Below are 20,354 nucleotides of genomic sequence, written 5' to 3' on the forward strand. Positions count from 1 at the left end.
CCCCGAAAATCCTGTCTCCCTTTCCCCCTCCAAATTCCCAACCCGCAGAAATCAAAGCTAAAGACATGCCCCTACGACCCTCCTACTCCCTACTCAGCATTCAGCACTTTTTCATCAAACACCACCCCCACCTCCGTCTCCACCCCCCTCTCATCCACCAGCAAAAGACAATTCTTCCCAATCAAATGCCACTCCCCCTCATCATACGTCGTCGGCTCACTACTCACAATCGTATGCTTCCCGACCCTCCCCTCCCCACCTTCCGTTACCTCCTCATTCTCCCGCAACCCATCTGGATCCCCAGGATACTTGCGATTCAGCGTGCGGCCAGCAAACTCACTCCAGTAAAGCGAGGGGGGCTGTTGCGTGGCGTGGTTGCGGAAGCGGCAGGTGACCATTTTCTCGCCGTCGGTGGTGCAGAAGTTGAGGCTGTTGGGCGCCTTCTTCGTCCCGAGGATGCTGTGCTGGAGGGCGAGGATGTCGACGAGAGTTTTCTGTAGGGCGTCCTTCATGGCGGAGAGCGGGTAGGTTTTCTCCCAGTCCGCGGCGGTGCTGTTGGCGCCGCAGAGGTTGGTCATGTAGAGGCCTGCGGCGTGCTCGCTGTCGGTGGCGCCGCGGACGTTTTCATACGCATCATACGCCATCAGGTGACTCATGTCACGCCGGATCTTGGTGAAGTCGGAGACGACGCCGTTGTGCATGAAGGTGTGCCGGCCGAAGACGAAGGGGTGGCTGTTGACGGGCGTGACGACGCTGCCGCTGGTGGCACGGATGTGGGAGAGGAGACAGTTGGACTCGGTGTTCTCGCAGAGACTGCGGAAGTTGAAGTCGTTGGTGGGTGGGGATTGGGATTTGTAGAGCGCGGGTCTCATGCCGGATTTCTTGTTGGTGTAGGCCGAAGCTGAGGGGGTGTACCAGGCGACTCCGAGGCCGTCTGTCAAGAAGTAAGAACGGCTGCGTAACGATTGTGGTGGTTTTTCTCACGCACCCATGTTCAAGAGCGAGTTGCGCATCCGCAGAAGTGCATCAGGAGCATCGTCCAACTCCTTTTCTTCGCCATGTCTGGTCATCATGATCAGTATGATGCGTCATGCGTCGGCGCGGTATCCTCACGGAAGGAGATATGGAAGGTAGTGCTCAGAGCACTGTTTGGTGATGGCATTGGCGGGAGTGATGAGAACGTCTGAAAGCAGAGTCGGCTCAGCAGGCGAGATGTAGGCAAACCAGCGACACATTCTGACGTTTCAAAGCTGGTGATGGTTGGAGTGAATTGAGGAAAAAGAGAAACAGAGACAGAACAAGGCTTGTATATCAGCGGTATGGCCTGTCTTGTGATCGTGTCCCGATGATCGTTGCACTGGCTTCGTTAAAGCTTATGTGCTCTTGCAGCTTCATCGAGTGCAAGAAAGAGCTGATGTGATGAGATGGCCAATAAGAAGATCGCGTTGACATGCACAGCAGGCACAAGTGTGCAGGTCTTTCTGTGTGCTTGCTGCTTGAAGATGGTTCCTTCCCAATCGAGATATCGCAGAGGTAGGTGGAGACTATGCAGCCGTATAGCAAGCTGCAGCCATGCGCGCTCGAAGCTTCAGTAGCTTTGGGCGGTGGTGTTGGCGTTGCATCATCTGTGCGACCTTGTCTCGATGTGTTCATGCTGGGAACCAGGTGTGGTGATCGAATGGCTTGTAGATCGAACGTTGTGCTTCGTGCACCATGGCACCTCCCAAATCGTCGGTAGCAGTCGTCGCGCCGCAATCCGTAGTAGAAATGCACGCATCAAGTCGAAGCCTCCATCATGTCGTGAACGGTATGCATCATTCCCCCAAACCCGTCTCTACCGTAAAACCTCCCCCTCCCTCACCCCAGCTCCAACCTTTCCTCCTCCCTCCCTCTCCCTCTCCACCTCAGGTGTCTCCTCCACCACAATCTCCCCGCGCTCAATCGCCCTCGCCCTCGTAAAGCGCTCAATAATCTCCCGATTCTTCCTCCGCTGCGCCTCTCGATCTTCTGAAGACATCTCATGCAAAACCTCCACATCCTTCTTATTGCCGCGGTTCCACGCGCGCGGGAACCACCACCAGACGAAGACGAAGCACACGATAGCCAGAGCCGCGAAGACGCCGACGGGGACGGCCCAGCTTATGGCGCCCATGCTTGTGTGGGTGGTAGAGAGATGGGTGTGGACTCCGTAGGAAAAAGGTGTCCGAAAAAGGAATCGAGAAAGGAAAAACCTCTTGGAAGGCCTGAAGTCCCAAGCCGCCACACTTGTATGCGACGTTGCTTGCTTGCTGTGAAAGATTGCGGCTGGGAAAACGCCACCAGCTCGCGTCTCGCAGTGGATGCCTTTTGCAGGAATGTAACGGTAGCGTTTCTCTTCTCTGGGGTAGAACTAGATTGGGGCCCCGGCTTTGTGGGTGTTTGTTGTGCGTTTGCTGCGTGCCGTACTTCCGCAGGGTGGGATGCGATAGGTGGAAAGGTGTCGAGCTTGGGATGCGGTGTCCAAGCCACGTTTTTGGTGTTTGTCAGGTTGGTGCACGTGCTGGTGTTAGCGAGGCTTGCTTTGTTTGGTCTTGACTTTAGTTTGGCAGGTGGTCATTGCCGGTAGATGCACTTAGGAAATGACGAGTCGCGACGAACTAATCTTTAGTGGGAATGACATGTGATGCACCGAAGTGAGTGCGTAAGTGAGTGAGACTTGAACAAGAAACCGTGGATATCGATATTCTCAAAGCCGTCCCATCGTCTCATTACTTCTCCTGATGAACATGGCTATCGCGACGCCCATGCAAATGCAAATACCTATGCCCCTCCCGCTTCGTCTTCGCCGCCTTCAACGTCGTCTTAACATCGTTCAGAAACGGCTTGTTCGCATACGCCTGCGACGCATCCCACGCCATAACGCCGCCAAAACTCGAAAACCCCTTGCAGTAATTGATAATCGGCTTCAGCTGCGCTGCGGTCATGTATCCCGCCCCACCAGTCTTACCCGCAGGCACACCCAAGAAGATCTTGACGTTCTTGTTCGCGGATTTGGACGTGGCCCAGTTGTGCCAGGTCTGGAAGTTGAACTTCGACTGCGTGGCCGTTCCGGTTGTGAAGCTTCGGACATCGCAGCCGGGGTTGTTGTAGAATTGGACGAAGACGGCGTCGAAGGGGACGCCGCCGTTGGGGTCGTTGAGCATGGGGTCTAGGTTTGCGTCTGGGTATGGGCATTGCGGTGCGGCGGTCAGGTAGAACTGCTTGGACTTGTCGGCATTCATGAGGGTCTTCATCTGCAGTCCGAAAGCGCGGAAGTAGTTGTTCTTCTGCTCCACGTCGATATCGAAGCCGTCAACGACTGCGTCGTGGAATGGGCGGAGAGCCTTGCTGGAAGAGTTGACGGGGCCGAACATGTTCCAAAGTAGGTTTGCGTTGTTGATGGCAGTCTGCCTGTCCTTGAATCCACCCTCAGTATAGCCCTGGCCCCCAATTGACACCAGTATCTTCTTGCCATACTTCTGCTGGCAGGTCTTGATATCGTCGGCGTAGGTGGGGCAGTCCCAAAGATTGGTACCTGAGAATATAACACAGGTGTTTCCAGAGTTTGCGTAGTTCACCTCCGGTTGGCCGCCTTTGCCGGTGGTGATCTTGGTCACGAAAGCCATTGGGATGACATCGATGTTGGCGTTCGAGCAGTAGGTCGCCAGAGATTGCTGTGCGAAGTCGCCGGTCGAGTTGCCGTACGAGTTCTGTCCCCAGTAGAGTGATATGGTTTGAGCTGAGTCGAAAGCACCAGCGACGGCTGTGGTGACCAATCCGGCAGTTGTCGCCAGAAGGGCGATGTTGCCTGAAGTCTTCATCTTGAGCATTTGTATGGTAATGACTGTGGTTAAACGAGTGTAGAAGGACGAAAAACTTGGCGAAGATCTGGCAGAACTCGCAGAAAGAAGACAACTTCCAAAGATGAGGACATACCACCGGTATAAGTAAGGCAACCGTTAGGAGATCCAAAGCCGCCTCGAAACTACGTCCCGCGTGTGTGAAGAAGGATCCGCATGGCGCGCATGGCAAACACATTTCGAGACGAAGGGCTGCCTTTGCAAGGCTCCATTTGGGTTTTCAACTCCACCTGATTCAATCACACTCTCTTGGCACTATAACTGCAGCAATTTAACGATGTTTGATGCTGTCGTCGGCGAAGCGCCGCGCTGTGCTGGCGCCATGTTCGACGTTGTTAACGTCGAGAAGGATTCGGTCTACACCGTTCGAAGCTTGCTAAAGGGGTGGGTTCCCGTCTGTGGCGTTGCTTGCAATTTCGTCTGGGAGGCGAAAGCGAAGGGAGACCGGTCAAAAGCGTGACTGTCGGCCGAAGATGATAAAGTGGCAGGGCGATGATGAGGAAAGAGGTGTTGAAGAAGGCAGAGATGCGAGACAAGAAAGAAAGAGTGAGGTTGGTCTGCAAAAGGCCTCAGGCATCAACTGGACGTCGCGATCCATCCCACTTTCGACTCCATACGCGAACTCGATCTCATCAATCTCTTCAACAACCTGATTAATACCTAGGTATTGGCGCCGATTCAATGCTGCTGTCAACCAGGCACATTGACATCATCTCCAGTACCAATTCCTCACTGCCTGCGGTACAGATCCCCCATTCATCATTAGACAAGACAGGACAAGACCGAGGAGTATGCACGATTGATTTAGACTTTCTTGTGCGGCACAGCACAGCAGCTCTCTCAGCTCCGCAGCCCAGTCAGTCGACAGACTTCAGCTCGTTCAAGCCGCGCCCTCTCAGGCAACAGAATATCGTAACTCAGATATCACCGCGAGAAAAGTCCCTCATCGTGACACAGAATTGACCATCCTACTCTGTATCATCGTACCTGTCATTATCAAGACTCTCAGAGCCATAATAGCAACAATCCAGTATACCCCACGAAGTCATCTCTTGAAGCCACTCATCCTTCCACCGCACCAAACACAACACAACAATGAAAGAACCCTGGACAGTCTACCTCCCCTGCTGCTGCTGCTGCAACAAGCGCAGCGCCCACCAACCCCCCAAACCCGACCCCGAACGAGGCCAATCCTCGTCCTCCACCACCTCCAACAGCCTGGCCGAAATCTCGCCCGCCGAACGCGCCATAGACATCGCCCTCCGCCACAGCTCCGAGCTTCCAGAAGAAGACGCCGCCCGCGAAGCAAACCCACCGCCGAGCTACGATAGCGTCTTGAAGGACGACGACCGCAGGAATCCCAATCCACGACGCGGACCGGCTGAACTGCATGGCTCTGCGGCGCCGAGGTTCCCGCCGCCGGTCGCGACGGGGAAGGAAGGATATCAGCATTATCAGCCACCTCAACCGCAGCAACAGCAACAGCCTGCGCCGCCGCATCAACCACAAGGGAGCGTCTTCTCCGACGAAAACGAAGACGACCTCATCTTGACGCCGCCCACCACGGCGCCTCCGACGGTCATGGATGAGGATTCCGAAGATGAGCGCTTCGATGGGGTGTTCAGAAGGCGGTAGGGATCTTTGATGGGGTTATGATATGTGTTTTACAGTATCTTATTGTACGATCTTAGCGGTTTTGCTCCCGATAACGTTTTTGAGGGTTGTTGATTGAGAGTGTGTCTTTGTGGGGGAGTTTGCCACGAGGGTGTAATGATAGTTTTCAGAAGAAAGATCTCTGTTTGTTATGAATGCATGCATGGCCAAACCTCATGATCGGATTGATTCCTGCTGATTGATTGATGACTGAATGATGCACGTTGCAAGACGAAGCCTGACGTCGGCAGAGAATCATGACCAAGTTCCCACAACACGGACAGGAACAAGTCAAATAAAACAACGAGTCAGCAGCGTAGTAGTAGGTAAAACGGCATTTCTTTCAAACTTCCATTTGGGTATCAATCCGATGTCAAGAGGCAGGCTAGCTCCTACCATCCAAGCATCTTTCTTTCCGGTCGTGACTGGTTCACTGTAGTAGCGTACAACAACAAATGTACAATCCTCTTGCCCTGCGATTTGTCCCAAAGACAGTGACGTACATTCCAGAAGCCACGCTCTTGCTCTTGCTCTCTTTCCTTGCTTGCCTCTTCAGTTGGAAGCGCACTTTATGATGTGTTCTCATGAATACAACCAGACAGCATCTGCTGCTATCATTCCCCCAAAACGCCTTGTTCTTGTCCTTTATCTCATAAGTCGATATCTGTACACCTCTTTCCATGGGTATCTCAGCTCCTAAACGCCCTCTCATCCCAACCGAGACTGCCCTCATTCAACTCGCCGCCTCCAAGCGTGCTGATCTCCGGCAACATAGGCAGACGATGACTCGACTCCTTGAACCTCTTCGCGCCCGAGCGTCCTCCGTCGTCTTCGGACACGACGTCGAGCACGCCATCCTCGTTCATGGTGAAGAAGCCGCTCTTGCGCTTGAACCAGTTGCTGGAGCGTTTCTTGCGGAGGGTCGCGGAGGGTTTGGAGGAGTGCAATGAGGGTGCTTGGGCGGTGGATGCGGTGGTGGAGATCATGCTTGGGGCGACGGCGCTGCGTGGGGTGGAGTCGTTGTTGGTGTATGTGCCGTAGGAGGAGACGGCGTAGGAGGAGCCTGGACGGTTGACGCTCAGGGATGTACGTGAGCTGCTGAAGGACTGGCGCAGGCTGGAAAGGGAGAAGAGGCGACGCACACCGGAGGGACGGCGGGCGTGGGGAGAGTCGTGCAGGCCATCGTGGGTGTTTTGCGCGGAGGAGGGCGAGGTGGGTGTTTGGAAGCTGTCGGCGGCGTCTCTGTTGCTCTCGGACGACATGGTGGTGTCTGCTGGACGGGAGGCGGTGTCTTTCTCTGGCTCGGGGGTGGGTGGAAAGGCGTCTGGCATGGAGTTTGTCGGGTGTGAAGAGAGAGGGCCTCCTCCTGGCGTGGGCGATCGGGAAATGCGCAGGTTATGTGCAGTAGTGATGTCTTCTGCTGGCGAGTCGGGGGGAGGTGGGATGTCAGTGCCGGAGGTGAGGGAGTAGTCGACGGGGCGGACGTGGAGGATGTTATAGGCCTTGTCGTGGTCGGGCATGGTTGCTGCGGTGCTCCTGGCCGGGCGGCAGGCAAACGGGGGACCAGGTGCGACCTTGCAGGACAGTAGCTCGTGGGCTTGCGCCTCTGTATCACTCGACACTGCAGCGGTAGCGCCAGAGATGTGCTGCAACACGCGGCAAAGATGGCGGGGAAGTTTCACGCGGGAGTGTGTCGTCAAGATCGCGAGGGAAATTGTTGGATGTGATGATTGCGAAGGAGGTGAATGAAGGCTGCTGCTTACGACGAGGCCCTGGGAGGTGATGTCGCAGAAAATCGAGGCAGGCCTGTCTAGCGAACACTCCTCCTAATTCCTCGCGATTTTGGCGTGTGCCTCTGCGGGTTAGCCTTCTGTTCCGACAAAGTCAATCCTTCCAGGTACAGCTGGACCTGCCGACATGCCCTCGACCCATGCAGGGGTTCGCCAATGTCTGCCAACCAGCGCCCGCCTCGCCTGTGATGCTTCCATCAACACACACAAGTGCGCACCCAACTTTTTCCCATCAGATTTCACATGTCAATCGCCGCGGACGACGATGGGAATGGCCGTTGGTTGCTTGATGTCATCGACGGTTGGCTGCCATCCGACAACGCTCGCGCATCCTCTACCACTGGGACGTCACCCTCTCAACACCAGCCACCCGACAACGAACCAACATGATATGTTCGAGCAGGAAACAATGTCCCGTCAGAGAGCCTGCAACGTCGGGGTCGCCGTTCAGTTTGAAACGAGGACAACATACCATGAATATGTTCAAGATGGACAACGACGGCTCATTTGGCGACTGGCCTGAACATCCTACCGGCGACATTTACTCAGCATTGCGGCTGAATAGAGGACACCGCGAGAGCGACAGCTCCTATGCTTATATACCTGCGCCAACAAGACAGTCCATTCGCTGCATGCACGCCGGAACTCCAACCGGATCCACTGCCACAAGGGCTTACTACTCACCACAGCAGAGCACAACCCTTCGTACTAAGCGATGTATGAGGTAGGAAGTATTCCTCTGAATGTTACATGTACTCAAAGCGGTGCATCATAAGGCGGGATGGAGGGTAAGCACAGCTATGAACGAATCTCACACGCCGAGTCGGCTGCTTGCTTGCTTGTCTGCTGGCTAGACCCCACTTTCATCGTCTCTCTACCAGCTCCATAAGGCAGTATCACCGCGCCGGTGCCTCTTCGCCTCGTCAGACGACTTCTCATTCCTTTCTTCCCTCCGTCAAGCAACGTCTCCTCTTTCTCACATCACCAGATAATCCATTCAACTCCGCCGGAATAGCACAAACCATCATGGACCAGCTCCAGAAAAAGCACATCGACACCAAGCGTGGCTTCAGCTACACTTATTATATTTCTCCAGCTGAGAAGGCAGACAGCTCCAAGCCTGTTCTTCTCCTCTGCCATGGCTGGCCAGATAATGCTCACATGTGGCAATGGGTCGTTCCCCATCTCCTCAAGACCAAGAACAGGATAATCGTTCCCGATCTGCTGGGCTATGGTGGAACTTCCAAACCCACTGATCCCAAAGACTATGAGATCAAGGGCATGACGGACGATATTTTAGAGATTTTCGAAACTGAGAAGATTGACTCTCAGATCATTCCCGTGGGTCACGATTGGTACAGTCTTCCATCAGCCTCAAACATCCTCCTACACATCCACTAACATATTCAAAAGGGGCTCCTACTTCGCCCAACGCGTCTACCTCCTCAACAAGTCCCGCACCGCAGGCCTCATAACCCTCAACGTCGCCCTCATGCCCCCACGCAGCGATGCCTTCGACCTCGATACCTTCAACGCCTACACGGAGAAAACAATCGGCTACCCGGCCTACGCCTACTGGGAACTCGTACGTACACCGAAGTGCAGAAGACACCCCATTTCGTGCCCCAGACATTCGCTGACCTTCTTCCCTTCACTTTCAGTTCTCCGACCCCGAAGGCCCCCGCACGGTGATGGACCCCAACCTCGAATCGCTCTACTACGCCATCCACGGCGACTCCGACGACTGGATGAAAGCCATGTTCTGCACGCGGGGCGCAATCCGAGCCTTCGTCTCCCAGGGCCGGAAAGACGTGCCCCTCAAAAAGTACGCCCAGGACGAATCCTTCAAAACCGCCTTCATCGCCGAGAAGAAGGACGGCGGCATGACGGCCCCGGGGTGCTGGTATCGCGCCATGCGGGAGAATTACCAGCTCCCGACGGAGAAGAAGTTGGCCGAGCAGGGCGTCAAGGTCGATCAGCCGTATTTGTTTATTGGGTGTACGGGCGATGCGGTGTGTCGGACGGATGCGATTGAGATCCCTAAGCAGGCGGGGATCGTCAGCGATGTTGAGGTGAGGGAGTTGGAGAGTGGGCATTGGTGTCCGTTTGAGAAGCCGGAGGAGGTGGGAGGGATTGTGGTGGAGTGGTTGGGGAAGAAGGGGTTTGCTTGAGGGTTGATGGATGAGTGTGAAAGGATGGGAGATTGTGAGTAATTGAGATTTGTATGTGAAGTGAGATTCGATCTAGAATGAGATGAGCATAGATCCTCACTCCTCGTCTCTGTCAACGTGAATCCACTGACGACTGCGGTCGATATTCTACTGCGGCTCCGTCCCAGCCTCCTTCGGCCTGTCATCTAAGACAACAATTTTCAAAATGTCTCAAGGCACTCGAAGTGTGTCCACTGAGATCTCGAAGAAACCTTCTCAAGTTACAAAAGTCAAAGATAGAAAAGCGATCTAAATCAAACACCCTACAAAACCCCATTATTGCTCCACACCCTACAAAGTCCCTACCTAGACCAGGGAGAACGAATAGCTATAACAAGTCAACCCATGAAAACACAAAAACAAAGTCCCAGGCATTATCCCTTCCTCACCCCAATCCCTCCCTCCTCTCTTCTCCCATCTACGCCAAAACCCTATAAACAGGATACTCATCCCCCACACCCACAGGGATGAGATTAAACGCCACGAACGAATCGACATTCTCCGGCTCCAGCGCCACAAACGCCAACGCGGCGTTCTGCTGGCGGGTACTCACGAGAAAACTGCCGGCGGGAAGATGGACCTCCCTCTCGCGCTGGGACGTCGTCACCGTGTGGCGGACGTGGCCTTCGTAGAGCGTGTCGGATAGGCTGGACGAGGTGATGCGGAGGGCTTCGACTGGGCCGTGGAAGGCGTGGTCTAGAGTCGAGATTTCGAGGCCTTGGGTGCGAAGGAGGGAGGCTAGGGAGGAGTAGGTGCGGGGGAGCAGGTATGCCTCTGGACGGGGGCGGGTGAGGTTGGCGACGGAGGGGGTTGTGCCGTAGAAGTCGACGGGGACTTGCAGGACGCTGCCGTTGTTCCTGTCGATCATTGTGAAGGTGCGGTTCTGGAGCGTGGGCGAGTCGGTCACCACGATGTCTTCGGTCGAGTTGATGAACTCTCGACGGGCGCGCTCGATGGTGGTGTAGACGTTCGCGAAGTCGTTGCGGGCGGTCTCGAGGATGGCCTCGAGCTGCAGAAGCCCCGTCGACACGCGTCGTTGGAAGTGTTGCTCTGCGAGCATGATGCCGCGCATTTCGCACAGGAACGACACGGTCTGGGTCAAGCCGTAGGCGTTCCTCCCCGTGCGAGCTGGGGTCTCTGCTTCGGCGAGCACGATCCTCGAACCGTCGGATGCGCCGATGACATAGGGTTCCCAGCGGAGGCCGAAGACCGCGAGCTTGTCGCCCATGTGCGGGATGAAGTTGTCGAGGAGCAGGGCGCGGATGTCCGGGTGGATGTTGGGGTTGACGCCTCCGCTGATCATGGCATCCGCGGCGATGTGGTAGTCTCCGGCGTAGACGGTCGGGCCGACGAATTCGTGCATGTCGACGGAAATGTGCGGGATGTAATCCATGAAGGTCTGCTTGATGTCGCGGGACTGCTGTCGGTCCAGCTTGATGTGATCCCTGTTGCCGTCTAGGCTCGAGGCGAGCTGGTGTTGGAAGTAAGCGACTCCGTCTGGGTTGTAACGCGGTAGGATCTTGATGCTGATGCGCTCGAGGAGAGAGGCAGTCCACGTCTGGTTCCGGTCCATCTTGCCGATGAGTGCAGCCACGGCTTGGTCACCGGCGGGCTCGTCGCCATGGATGGCCGCTTGGATGTAGACTTGGAGCTTGGTGTCATTCCTGGCAGCACTTCCCGCCGACTCTGCGAGGAACAAATATGGGATTGCGCGACCTTCTTCGGAAAGGAACTCTCCCGGCTGGTACGTTAACCAGTCGTTGCGTGCGGCTATCGATTGGTAGAAGGATTGGAGGACCGCGTCTGAAGTTGGACCAGACGTGCCTGGGTCGATTGTCAGTAACCTGTCAAGCATGTGCTGATCTCTCTGTCGTTCGCCAGTTTGCAATCCCTGCTTACCGTTTGCCCACCCGGGAGGGAGTGAGTCAGGCGTAGTGAAAGCCGGCGACAATAGTTCAATGCCTTCCACATCCTGGAAAGCTTGCGACACCACGTCACTATCCTTGATCGGAGCGCGTTGATTTTGCCGTAAATCTTTTGAGCTTGCACGCCCGACAGGAAAAGAAGAGCTGCCTGTGCGATTGGGAACATGCTGTAATCCGTGGTGGGTCGATCCGTCGGCTTGGAACGTGTGCTTGAAAGCGAATGCCCTTGCGCAAGAGCACCTCTCATATCCAATTTATACCCGCCGTAACGTGCGCTCCATAGCGCTATCACATAGGTGAAGGCAGTACATTCTCCCTTGGCGTGCTCAAGATCGACGATATAAATGGCCATATTGAGGCTGAGTACATGATGTACATCTCAAAGCTTTTCGGCGCGAGGCTGGGCAGTCTCTGATGGTGGAGCTTGATTCAACACGTACTGGCCAAGCTCACTGCCTCCAAGTTGGCGGATCGCTGTCGTTGCAATGAAGCATATCGTTGTCGTTCCCAAACTTCATGTTGCTGTTGGCGTAGCGCATCTCGGATTCGCGTTCTCCCTGTCGTCGTGGCTTAGATCGTTGTGGATCCTGCCAATCGACATGTCTTGCTCAATTGAGAGCACATCCAGCACCACTGCGCGCGGGTCCCGGTCAATGTCCACCGCAGATGCCTGGAGACTCTTCAGCTGCTTTCTTCAATTAGCTCCCAGCGGCAAGGCTTGGCTGACGCAGCCTTGCTTGGTGCCGAATCCATGCTCAGCTCTTGCGGTAAAGATCGACACAAGGCTCCACGGAAAGCGCGGTTCCAAAGTCAGCTTTTCACCGTTCTTCTCGCTGTAGGCGCTGGACTTGGAGAGGTATCGCTCGTGAGAGAGACCAGATTCACACGGTTAGGGCACCAGATTGCCTGGTGCGAGATCCCAAATTGCATGCTAATACGATCAGCGGTCTCCTCAATGGAGACTGCAGCGCAATGTGCAGCCGCGGTGTCTGCTTGGCAACCGCGACGTTCAGGCTGGCAGAAGCCCCTGGCACTGCTGATTGACTGCGGCTACATCTCGAAAGCCTCAAATTCGGTTCATCATATCTCGTAGCTACTTAAAGGGTGATACCTGACCTCAGCTACCGTGCAAACATTTTTCCAGACATTATCAAGGCGGGACTATCATCAACAATGCTCCTCTCGCACATCCTCCCATCGCTCGCCCTCTACGCCATCGCAAAGGCTGCTCCGTCGCCCCTGCAAGCCCGTCAAGAGCGCGTCGAGCACATCAAATGGACCAGCTGCGGAAGCATCCAGGGGTTAGATATCCAGTGCGGGACTCTGGCAGTGCCGCTCGATTATACCGATCCTGCATCAAACAGAACCCTCAAATTGGTGTTGCGCAAAATACCTGCTGCGAATGCCCCTTCGAAAGGCAGCATTCTGCTGAACTATGTGGGCCCTGGGCTGAGTGGTCTCGAAGGCTTATCGATCTTCGGACCGCAGCAGTTGAAGTAAGCGCACGCACGAGGACGCAGTCTGAAACATCTAACAGGTCCTCAGTATTACAGGAGGGAACCACGATCTGATCGCCTTCGACCCCAGAGGAACCGGCAATGACAGCTTGCGATTCACCTGCTACGACACCGAACAGGAGCGAGTCCTCGCACAGCTGAACGACAGGCCGCTCTTCAACTCATCAGACGTCGCGCCGGGCGAAGCCTGGGGACTCGGAAGGCTCCTAGCGAACGACTGTGGCAAGGCACAGAATCAGACTGGCGAGCTTGTTGGTACAGCATTTACGGCTCGCGATATGATGGCGATTGTGGATGCCCTGGACGAGGATGGCTTGCTTCGGTATTGGGGTAAGTACAACGCATCTCGGACATGGAATGTAGGTTCGCAGGACTGATTGTCAAAATCTAGGCCTGAGTTACGGTACGATTCTCGGAGCCACCGTCGCCAAGCTCTTCCCAGGAAGGATGGACGCGATCATCCTCGATGGCGTCGTGAATGTTCGCGAATACTACCAGGGCTCGTAAGTCCGCCATCCATACTCCAATCATCGTAAACTTACCTCGGACTATCCAGCGAGACAATCGAAGGCTTCACGGACGCAGAAGCAACCTTCGATATCTTCCTCGACGCCTGCATCGCAAACCCCGTCCAGTGCCCTCTCGCCCGCAACAGAACCTCGTCACAACTCAAGAACGCCATTTTCGCGCGTCTGGAACACATCAAAGCCCACCCGCTGCCGCTGCTTCAGCAGAAACTTCTCCTGAACTACGCCACGGTCAAGAGCCTCATCTATAACAATCTATGGTTCCCGAGTCTCTGGCCTAGCTTCTCCATGACACTCGACGCCCTGCTCACCAACAACGTCACTGCTTTCGAAAAGGCTTTCGAGTCGCAGCTGGGACTACTAGGAGTAGGCTTCGGCACCGAGTCCCGCTACGGCGTCGAGTGCAGCGACATCCTGACGAGGAATCCCGTGCTGTTCATCGGGAATTCGGTCGATCCTACCACGCCCTTGGTCTCGGCGTGGAATGTTAGTGCTGGGTTTAGGGGGAGCGTTGTGCTTCGGCAGGATGGGGTTGGGGTAAGTCTTTTGCATTGTTGAGGAAGTTTTTGATAACGACGAATTCGGTCATGAGTGAAAGCTTACTTTTGAACCTAGCATACGTCTTTGGCGCAAGCTTCGGTGTGCACGTCGAATGCGATCGCGGCATACTTCAACCACGGCTCACTTCCTGCGCCGGGCACCGTGTGTCCCGTGGACGTGGGTACATGGTCATCGTGACTTGGAGGAGATGGTTTGTCTCGTGTTCTTGTGGGGCCTGCAGTGGCAGACGATTAATCGAAGGAGACACTCTTGGATCCCCGACAATACGTTGTCTCATCGCCTCAGACCTGCGTCGGAATCTATAAGCTCAAACGACGGACTAAAAGGACAGTGCTTAAGTTTCTCTTGCCTAAGCCTTGGCTTCGATTCGCATTATATTCTACACATTGCCTCTAGACGCTTGATCCGCTGAGACACACGCTGCTTGGTCATGCATACTTCTGCCAGTGCCGAGATCGGGAGGGTGGAATTTCGAATGGCTTTGTGCATAATTCTTACTATAACCAACGCTGCAGCGCTCGCTTAGCCGGACCCGTACTGTTCCCATGTTACGACACTCTTCTCTATTGCGATTACGCTAAGGAAACCCATTCAGAGATAGGCTGCGTGCTTTTGTGGAAGGTTACTGATTGGAGCCTCACTTCAAATGTGAACTACTCCAAGCGCGATTCGTGTTTACGGCTCGTCCCAACGTTCATCGCCTTGTCTACTGGGATAAAATCCTCGAAGCTCCCGGGGCACCTGAAGTTTGTCGACTCTGACCTTAGAGCATCCTTGGGGACATTCTCGAGAGCCTGTATGTCGAGGGAATCGTGGGTCTTTGGGAATGGATCTGCGGTTCGCCCATCCATCTTTGCAATTGCAGATCTCGGCGAGGAAGCTATCAGATGCCCACCACCTCGTCGTTTGAAGGGCGCGTTCATTATTCTCGTGATAGCGCCCAGCAAGGCAATGCCTCACGCCGTAGAACGGTCCGTACTCATAGGACATTGTCGCGATGCAGAAGTGAGCGCGGCTCTCACTCAAATCATCCCACCTCCCAACTGTCGGTGATCTGAGTTCATTGCACCTGTGTCCATACTTACTCGGAGGGACACTGGCAGACCTGGCCTTTGAGTTCACAGGACGTGGGCGTTGATGAGCCATCGACACCACTATGGCACTGTCGTCAATGACAACTTGCGGTGCTCTCGTGAAATCTCTCCTGTCAGAGACGACCTCAAGCACGCTGCATGGGCTGCACCGGTATGTTCCATGTTCCACACGGCGCCATGAGTGCTCGCCGCTGTTTTCCCGTTCGAAAGCGTCTGGCATCCAACATATGTCCTTGGATATGTATGGATTCAGTCTGGATTGATTCTGTGAGAATGTGCATGGCATCTCTTCCAATCGCCAATGCGGCACAGATCGAGACCTTGCGACAGATATAGCCCACTGCCATGATTTTTGACCATATGCGAGGTGGAATTGATCGATGTTGGCGGGTAAGAGTTCTTGACACTTGCGCCAGGCGATCTCTTCGTGTAGCCCGTATACATAAAGGTCGAACCCCGCGTCCTGTATGGCGCCCAACCAGGATTGTATGGTGGTTTGAAAGAAGTGTCTACCGCCTCTTCCGTAGTTGTCATACATTCTTCTTACAAGCTCGAGGAAAGGGGTTGTATCAAGTCCGGAATATGCGCCATCCCCGCTTCTTCGAGCTATTTGACTCGGCTGAGCTCCGTGCCTCAACGATGTTACTACCATTGTAACCCAGTCTTTTACGGCAGTGAGACCGTCGTCCTCTTCTATACAAGCTTCGGCCAGCATCCTTGCTGCAAAGTGCAACACGGAAAATCCTTGGTCCTCCAAAGCGGATAAGTGAGGGGAGCATTCGTTCGCTCCCATGAGCCTGATGAATGTTTCTACCGCCATGAAACGGTACCGGTGGCTGACGACCTCAAACATCTCTGAAGCGGTGCGTCTGGCGGGAGACGATGGTTGGTAATCCAGGAGAAGCTGGAGGTGTCGATTCTCCGTCAAACGGGCGACTCGAGCACCATCGAACGAGGCCGAGTCCATGGAGAGATCGAAGTCAAATTCATCGAGGCATGTGCGAAGAATAGTGTCTGCCGATTGTGATGATGAGTTCCACCCTAGTGCGTGTACCACAGCATTTGCGTCGATCCCTTGGCCTCTGTGTTCTTGCCACAACCACTGAAATAAATCGACATGGCCATGGAAAATTGCTATCTGTCGTGAACTCAATTACCGAACAGTCGTTATATTGAATCGCTCACGTACCTGAAGTAGATCGAAGCTTGCATTATGCATAATAGTCCGGGGTTGTAAAAAGACGGAGCCCTCACTAACATCTCGAAGACTAGCTTGCCCTTCGCCAATTAATCTTTGCACAGCTCTCGTATTGCCAGTTGCGCATCGCAGAAAGATCTCAGACCACGGATCTCTACCCATATACGGACAAAGATTGACCGCGAATCCGATCGAGGTTCGAACCACTGATACACTCCAGGCTTGGGAGAAGAGCAGCTTAGGCAATCGAATTGTCGCCAATATCTCCTCCGAGGCACGCTTGCCTTTCGTGTGATGTCGATTTCTAGTCTGGTCAGGATCGGAAGAACACGACTCTTGCCTACTGGCGAAGTTTGTGTCAGACTGAGCTTCCTTAAGGTCTCTGCCGCGGGAGCAAAAACTTGACAGGTGCGATACCGTCGCAGGCGGAACGCCACTGGCTTGAGGTTGCGCCAAGAAGTTATTGAGCTGTGTGACCAGGCGCTGCAGTATCTCATTTTGAACCTCACTGCACTGGTGTTGCCGTTCTGAGTAGAACATGAGTAGAGACATTGCTAGAGAGCCCCGTGCCTGGCCAAGTTCTTGGAGCAGCCTCATGATCTCCGGATCCTTGACCGCCACATAGAACTTTGCCAGTCGAGCACGTTTAGTGCCAATATCGTGTATTCTGTCCACGATGTTCTGGATTCTCTCCGTGGTCGTTCGACAACGGGCGAGGCAATGGGCGACAAGGCCTGCTTCGATCGTGTCCTGGCTCTTATATCGCTCGACTATGTCGAGACTGAGACCCATGGATTCCAGCTCGAGAATGAGATCGGCAAGCATGGTGGGCGCATTCTTGACCCTGGCGTGAAAGCTTTTCAACTTCTGGATGCTCTCGCCGAGTTGTATAGCAAGCGACAGCAACCCAGCTCCAGCCGAGACAACACCGATGACTGCTTCAGCCATTTGGGAGTGTAAGTACTCAACAGTGAATCAGAGACGGGTCGACCAGCGGGCGAAGTTGGAGACACCAAAAAGTTGTGGAGGAGGGCACATTCATGAGGGTACACAGCCTCAGCCTCACCCTGCCTTGAGGAGGTGTGCTGCACGACTGCAGGCCTCGCGCAGGACACGTCAGTGATGCATGTACCTTCAAAGGTCGATCACGCCTATGCGTTCCTGCCTCATACTACCGAAGGCCACCGCTCTGCCGCGCACCGCCAGCGTGGCCTGAGCGGGAGGAATTTCGACTTGGAGGACATCGCACGAGAGTGCAGGTGCACATTTGACTCCGGTGACGGCTGCCACGATGACTGGCGACATGCTCGCGAGTGGCGGGATGTATGGTGGGGTTCGGACGCACTGAGCACAGATAGCTTGGACAAGTAGGACCGCAAAGGGAGGTCCAGTCGTCCCGACGACATCAGACGGCAAGTCTCAAGGTACACCCTCGTGAGACTTGAGTGTTTGGAGACAAGAAGAGTTCTGCAAAGAGAGAGCGTGGGGCAGGAACTCGTTGCAGGGGGGAAGGACTAAAGTGTCGAACGGGAGAAACCCTCGGCCGTGGAACGGGCCTATTGTGTCACTTGTTGCCTAAGGCACCACTAACTTGCACAACTTTGCCCATGCACTTGCAGGAGCAGCTTTATCATTCTTCCGAGCTGAGAACCTCCCTCTAAACCATACCAACATGCAACTCACTAACCCCTTCCGCCAGCTCCTCCAAACCCTCACCCTCATCCCCAACATCCCTCCACCCAAACGTCCATTCCCTCTCCCCCATGCAAACATCCAACCACTCAGCCACTCCATCCCCACCACCAAGAGCAACACTCTCCACCAACCCCTCAAAATCCCCCAAATTCGTCCCACCATCAACGTTATCCGGCGTATAACGTGCACAATCGCACCCGCATCCTGCAACACCATCGAAATCCTTCTTCTTGCAGTACTGATGATGTCGAAATTTGTTCACGACGTACTCGCAGGGTACTTTAGCTTCATGGAAGATGTCAATGATAGAAACCATAGTCTGAATGGCCGGTGGTCCCGTGGGCGTCTCTTCCACGAAGAGGATATTCTCTATCTCAACTGTCTCAAAGCTCTGGGTGTGACGCCGGAAGAACGCTTTCAAGACCTCGAGATCACTAAAAATCTGGCAAGCGGGGCGTTGAGGCGGTAGGTGCCAGTCATCCTGCCATTGGGACAGTCTCAAATGTATGAGATTCTTCCAAGTGCGGTCGGTGAGCTTGACGAAGTTCAGAGCATGACCCTTCATGTCTTGCACCTTCTTGATCTTGCCCGTTCCCACCAGTACCAGTGTCAAGCTTTCGAGGTTGGTCGCCGACTTGAGCAGGTCCTCGCAGGTTTCTCTGTACTTGTGCTGTTCGGTCCAGTATACGTGGTTCGTGTCGGAATACAGGTCCAAAGCGAGCTCGAAGCGTGTGAGCTTCTGCTGGTTCATGGAGAGACCTTGTGGTGCCATGGGTAGGGTGGTTTTGATCGAGAGGGCGGTGAAGTCCAAGGTCGGATCTGTGATAAGATCGAGGAGAATTTCCATGTCGCTGGCTCGGGTATCGTCCTTGGGTGCGTACATGTATTTCTTCGAGAAACTTTGATGCTGGACTTTTGCATTCTGTTGATGCCTGGCTCGGGGCAGTCAATCTGGTAAGAAATGTGTTTGCACTGGCATAGTTTGCGGAGGGATTCGACGAGGACATCGTATGTCAGTCTGTAGATGTGAGCTCAATTATTCCCAAATAAGGATCGAAGCATGTGAGCCAACCTACCTCTGACCAACCTCTTCATTTGATATTTGAGCCACCGCCTTTCCAGTGGGGAAGAAATGTGGCCAGGCCGCAAACTTGCTTCGCAAACATCTGCCAGCATGGTCACTTTTGAGAGCCTGATCGATCTCAGGGCGTGGGACGTGACCCAAGAGGATGACCTCTTCCACCTGCCAGGTAAATGGATGATCGCAGATGTCAGGTATCCTTCGAAGCACACCGGCTGAAGGATGGATGTATAAGACCTTTGTGCGGCCTTGGATCTCAGTAAGACAAGCAGGAGCAAGAGCTGAGTGAGTGAGTCGGAGTCGGAGGAGTTCAGTCTTGGTGAGAAGTGCTGTGATTTGCAGCAGTAGCTCATTGGGTAGGTCTGTTATGAGCGCCTTGAGGCTCGGTTCACGTATCCGCAGATGTCGCTTCGGAGGACAGTAGGGCACCATGATGCGCGGTACGTAGGACTGCTTTCGCGAAATCGGTTCTTGATCCGGTTTGGAGAGTTGGTAAAGTCGTCGAGGTCTGTGTTGGCGTCGAGACTGCTTTTTGTGAGTGCTGATTGGAGCCAAAGTGAGAGATCTAGAGAACGTGAGTGATATATGACCCAAATAATCTCCACGTGAAAGGACAAATATGGTAGTGACACATTTCTGATTAGAGTTTGGAGAACGCCGCCCAATCGTACAGCTCGTGATGACCTTGACAGACCCACAATAGGATCAAAGGTTTGAATACCGTCCCTTTTGTGATTCGTGCGTGTGTGATCCAGGCGAAAGCTTGTGACTTACGACGCCTTCTCATCAGGCTCTGCCTCTGCGTGGCCCACAGGCACAAGCTTTCCGACCACAAGATACTTCTCGTTGAACCTCTCTTCCCATCCCCTCAGCGCTTCCATCTCTTCACCACCAAGATCCTCCAGCTTGTCAAGCGGACCATTCAGATCCTCCGTCAGCATCTCTGGATCGAAGCTCCCACACGCCAGACCTCTTGAAGCATCTCGGCCAGCGAAGTTCTGGTATGGACCGCCTGGACCATAGAAGTTCCGGCCTGGCGTTACATCGAAGATCTTTCCTCTTACTGCCAAATACACAGGCATGTTGTTGGTTCCATTATATGGTATGAGCTGGGGCGGGGTGAAGATCTTGAAGACTGTAGGTGGTGGAGGTTGCGGAAGGGTTGCTGCGGTCTTCTTCGGTCGCAGACGCATGTACACCAGTACCATGAACAGGGACAATAGGA

General features: G+C 54.3%; 10 protein-coding genes across 10 annotated transcripts; 3 read left to right on the plus strand and 7 right to left on the minus strand.

Moving 5' to 3' along the window:
• Positions 1 to 89: 89 nt before the first annotated feature.
• M409DRAFT_23952 (uncharacterized protein) lies at positions 90 to 1,235 on the minus strand (the record flags this gene model as incomplete). Its single annotated transcript, XM_033807020.1, has 3 exons — positions 90 to 934; positions 989 to 1,062; positions 1,114 to 1,235. The coding sequence occupies 3 exons, from the start codon at positions 1,233 to 1,235 to the stop codon at positions 90 to 92; spliced, it is 1,041 nt and encodes a 346-aa protein (XP_033666551.1).
• A 599-nt stretch (positions 1,236 to 1,834) lies between these two features.
• On the minus strand, positions 1,835 to 2,152 carry M409DRAFT_23953 (uncharacterized protein; the record flags this gene model as incomplete). Its single annotated transcript, XM_033807021.1, has 1 exon — positions 1,835 to 2,152. The coding sequence occupies one exon, from the start codon at positions 2,150 to 2,152 to the stop codon at positions 1,835 to 1,837; it is 318 nt and encodes a 105-aa protein (XP_033666552.1).
• A 595-nt stretch (positions 2,153 to 2,747) lies between these two features.
• M409DRAFT_67049 (glycoside hydrolase family 18 protein) lies at positions 2,748 to 3,839 on the minus strand (the record flags this gene model as incomplete). The annotated part of the gene is made up of 1 exon (XM_033817227.1): positions 2,748 to 3,839. One exon carries the CDS (start codon positions 3,837 to 3,839, stop codon positions 2,748 to 2,750), a length of 1,092 nt encoding a protein of 363 aa, XP_033666553.1.
• Positions 3,840 to 4,973: 1,134 nt separating this feature from the next.
• Positions 4,974 to 5,513, plus strand: M409DRAFT_55553 (uncharacterized protein; the record flags this gene model as incomplete). The annotated part of the gene is made up of 1 exon (XM_033813034.1): positions 4,974 to 5,513. One exon carries the CDS (start codon positions 4,974 to 4,976, stop codon positions 5,511 to 5,513), a length of 540 nt encoding a protein of 179 aa, XP_033666554.1.
• A 707-nt stretch (positions 5,514 to 6,220) lies between these two features.
• M409DRAFT_23956 (uncharacterized protein) lies at positions 6,221 to 7,051 on the minus strand (the record flags this gene model as incomplete). Its single annotated transcript, XM_033807022.1, has 1 exon — positions 6,221 to 7,051. One exon carries the CDS (start codon positions 7,049 to 7,051, stop codon positions 6,221 to 6,223), a length of 831 nt encoding a protein of 276 aa, XP_033666555.1.
• A 1,296-nt stretch (positions 7,052 to 8,347) lies between these two features.
• M409DRAFT_67050 (uncharacterized protein) lies at positions 8,348 to 9,492 on the plus strand (the record flags this gene model as incomplete). The annotated part of the gene is made up of 3 exons (XM_033817228.1): positions 8,348 to 8,676; positions 8,735 to 8,906; positions 8,983 to 9,492. The coding sequence occupies 3 exons, from the start codon at positions 8,348 to 8,350 to the stop codon at positions 9,490 to 9,492; spliced, it is 1,011 nt and encodes a 336-aa protein (XP_033666556.1).
• Positions 9,493 to 9,949: 457 nt separating this feature from the next.
• On the minus strand, positions 9,950 to 11,622 carry M409DRAFT_67051 (uncharacterized protein; the record flags this gene model as incomplete). Its single annotated transcript, XM_033817229.1, has 3 exons — positions 9,950 to 11,355; positions 11,431 to 11,533; positions 11,581 to 11,622. The coding sequence occupies 3 exons, from the start codon at positions 11,620 to 11,622 to the stop codon at positions 9,950 to 9,952; spliced, it is 1,551 nt and encodes a 516-aa protein (XP_033666557.1).
• Positions 11,623 to 12,629: 1,007 nt separating this feature from the next.
• On the plus strand, positions 12,630 to 14,238 carry M409DRAFT_23959 (uncharacterized protein; the record flags this gene model as incomplete). Its single annotated transcript, XM_033807023.1, has 5 exons — positions 12,630 to 12,952; positions 13,002 to 13,303; positions 13,365 to 13,476; positions 13,530 to 14,037; positions 14,116 to 14,238. 5 exons carry the CDS (start codon positions 12,630 to 12,632, stop codon positions 14,236 to 14,238), a joined length of 1,368 nt encoding a protein of 455 aa, XP_033666558.1.
• A 1,958-nt stretch (positions 14,239 to 16,196) lies between these two features.
• M409DRAFT_23960 (uncharacterized protein) lies at positions 16,197 to 17,301 on the minus strand (the record flags this gene model as incomplete). Its single annotated transcript, XM_033807024.1, has 2 exons — positions 16,197 to 16,289; positions 16,345 to 17,301. 2 exons carry the CDS (start codon positions 17,299 to 17,301, stop codon positions 16,197 to 16,199), a joined length of 1,050 nt encoding a protein of 349 aa, XP_033666559.1.
• Positions 17,302 to 19,899: 2,598 nt separating this feature from the next.
• Positions 19,900 to 20,211, minus strand: M409DRAFT_67052 (uncharacterized protein; the record flags this gene model as incomplete). The annotated part of the gene is made up of 1 exon (XM_033817230.1): positions 19,900 to 20,211. The coding sequence occupies one exon, from the start codon at positions 20,209 to 20,211 to the stop codon at positions 19,900 to 19,902; it is 312 nt and encodes a 103-aa protein (XP_033666560.1).
• Positions 20,212 to 20,354: the final 143 nt, after the last annotated feature.

This window comes from Zasmidium cellare (assembly GCF_010093935.1).
Source record: "Zasmidium cellare ATCC 36951 unplaced genomic scaffold M409scaffold_21, whole genome shotgun sequence".
In the NCBI taxonomy this organism is placed as follows: Eukaryota; Fungi; Ascomycota; class Dothideomycetes; order Mycosphaerellales; family Mycosphaerellaceae; genus Zasmidium; species Zasmidium cellare.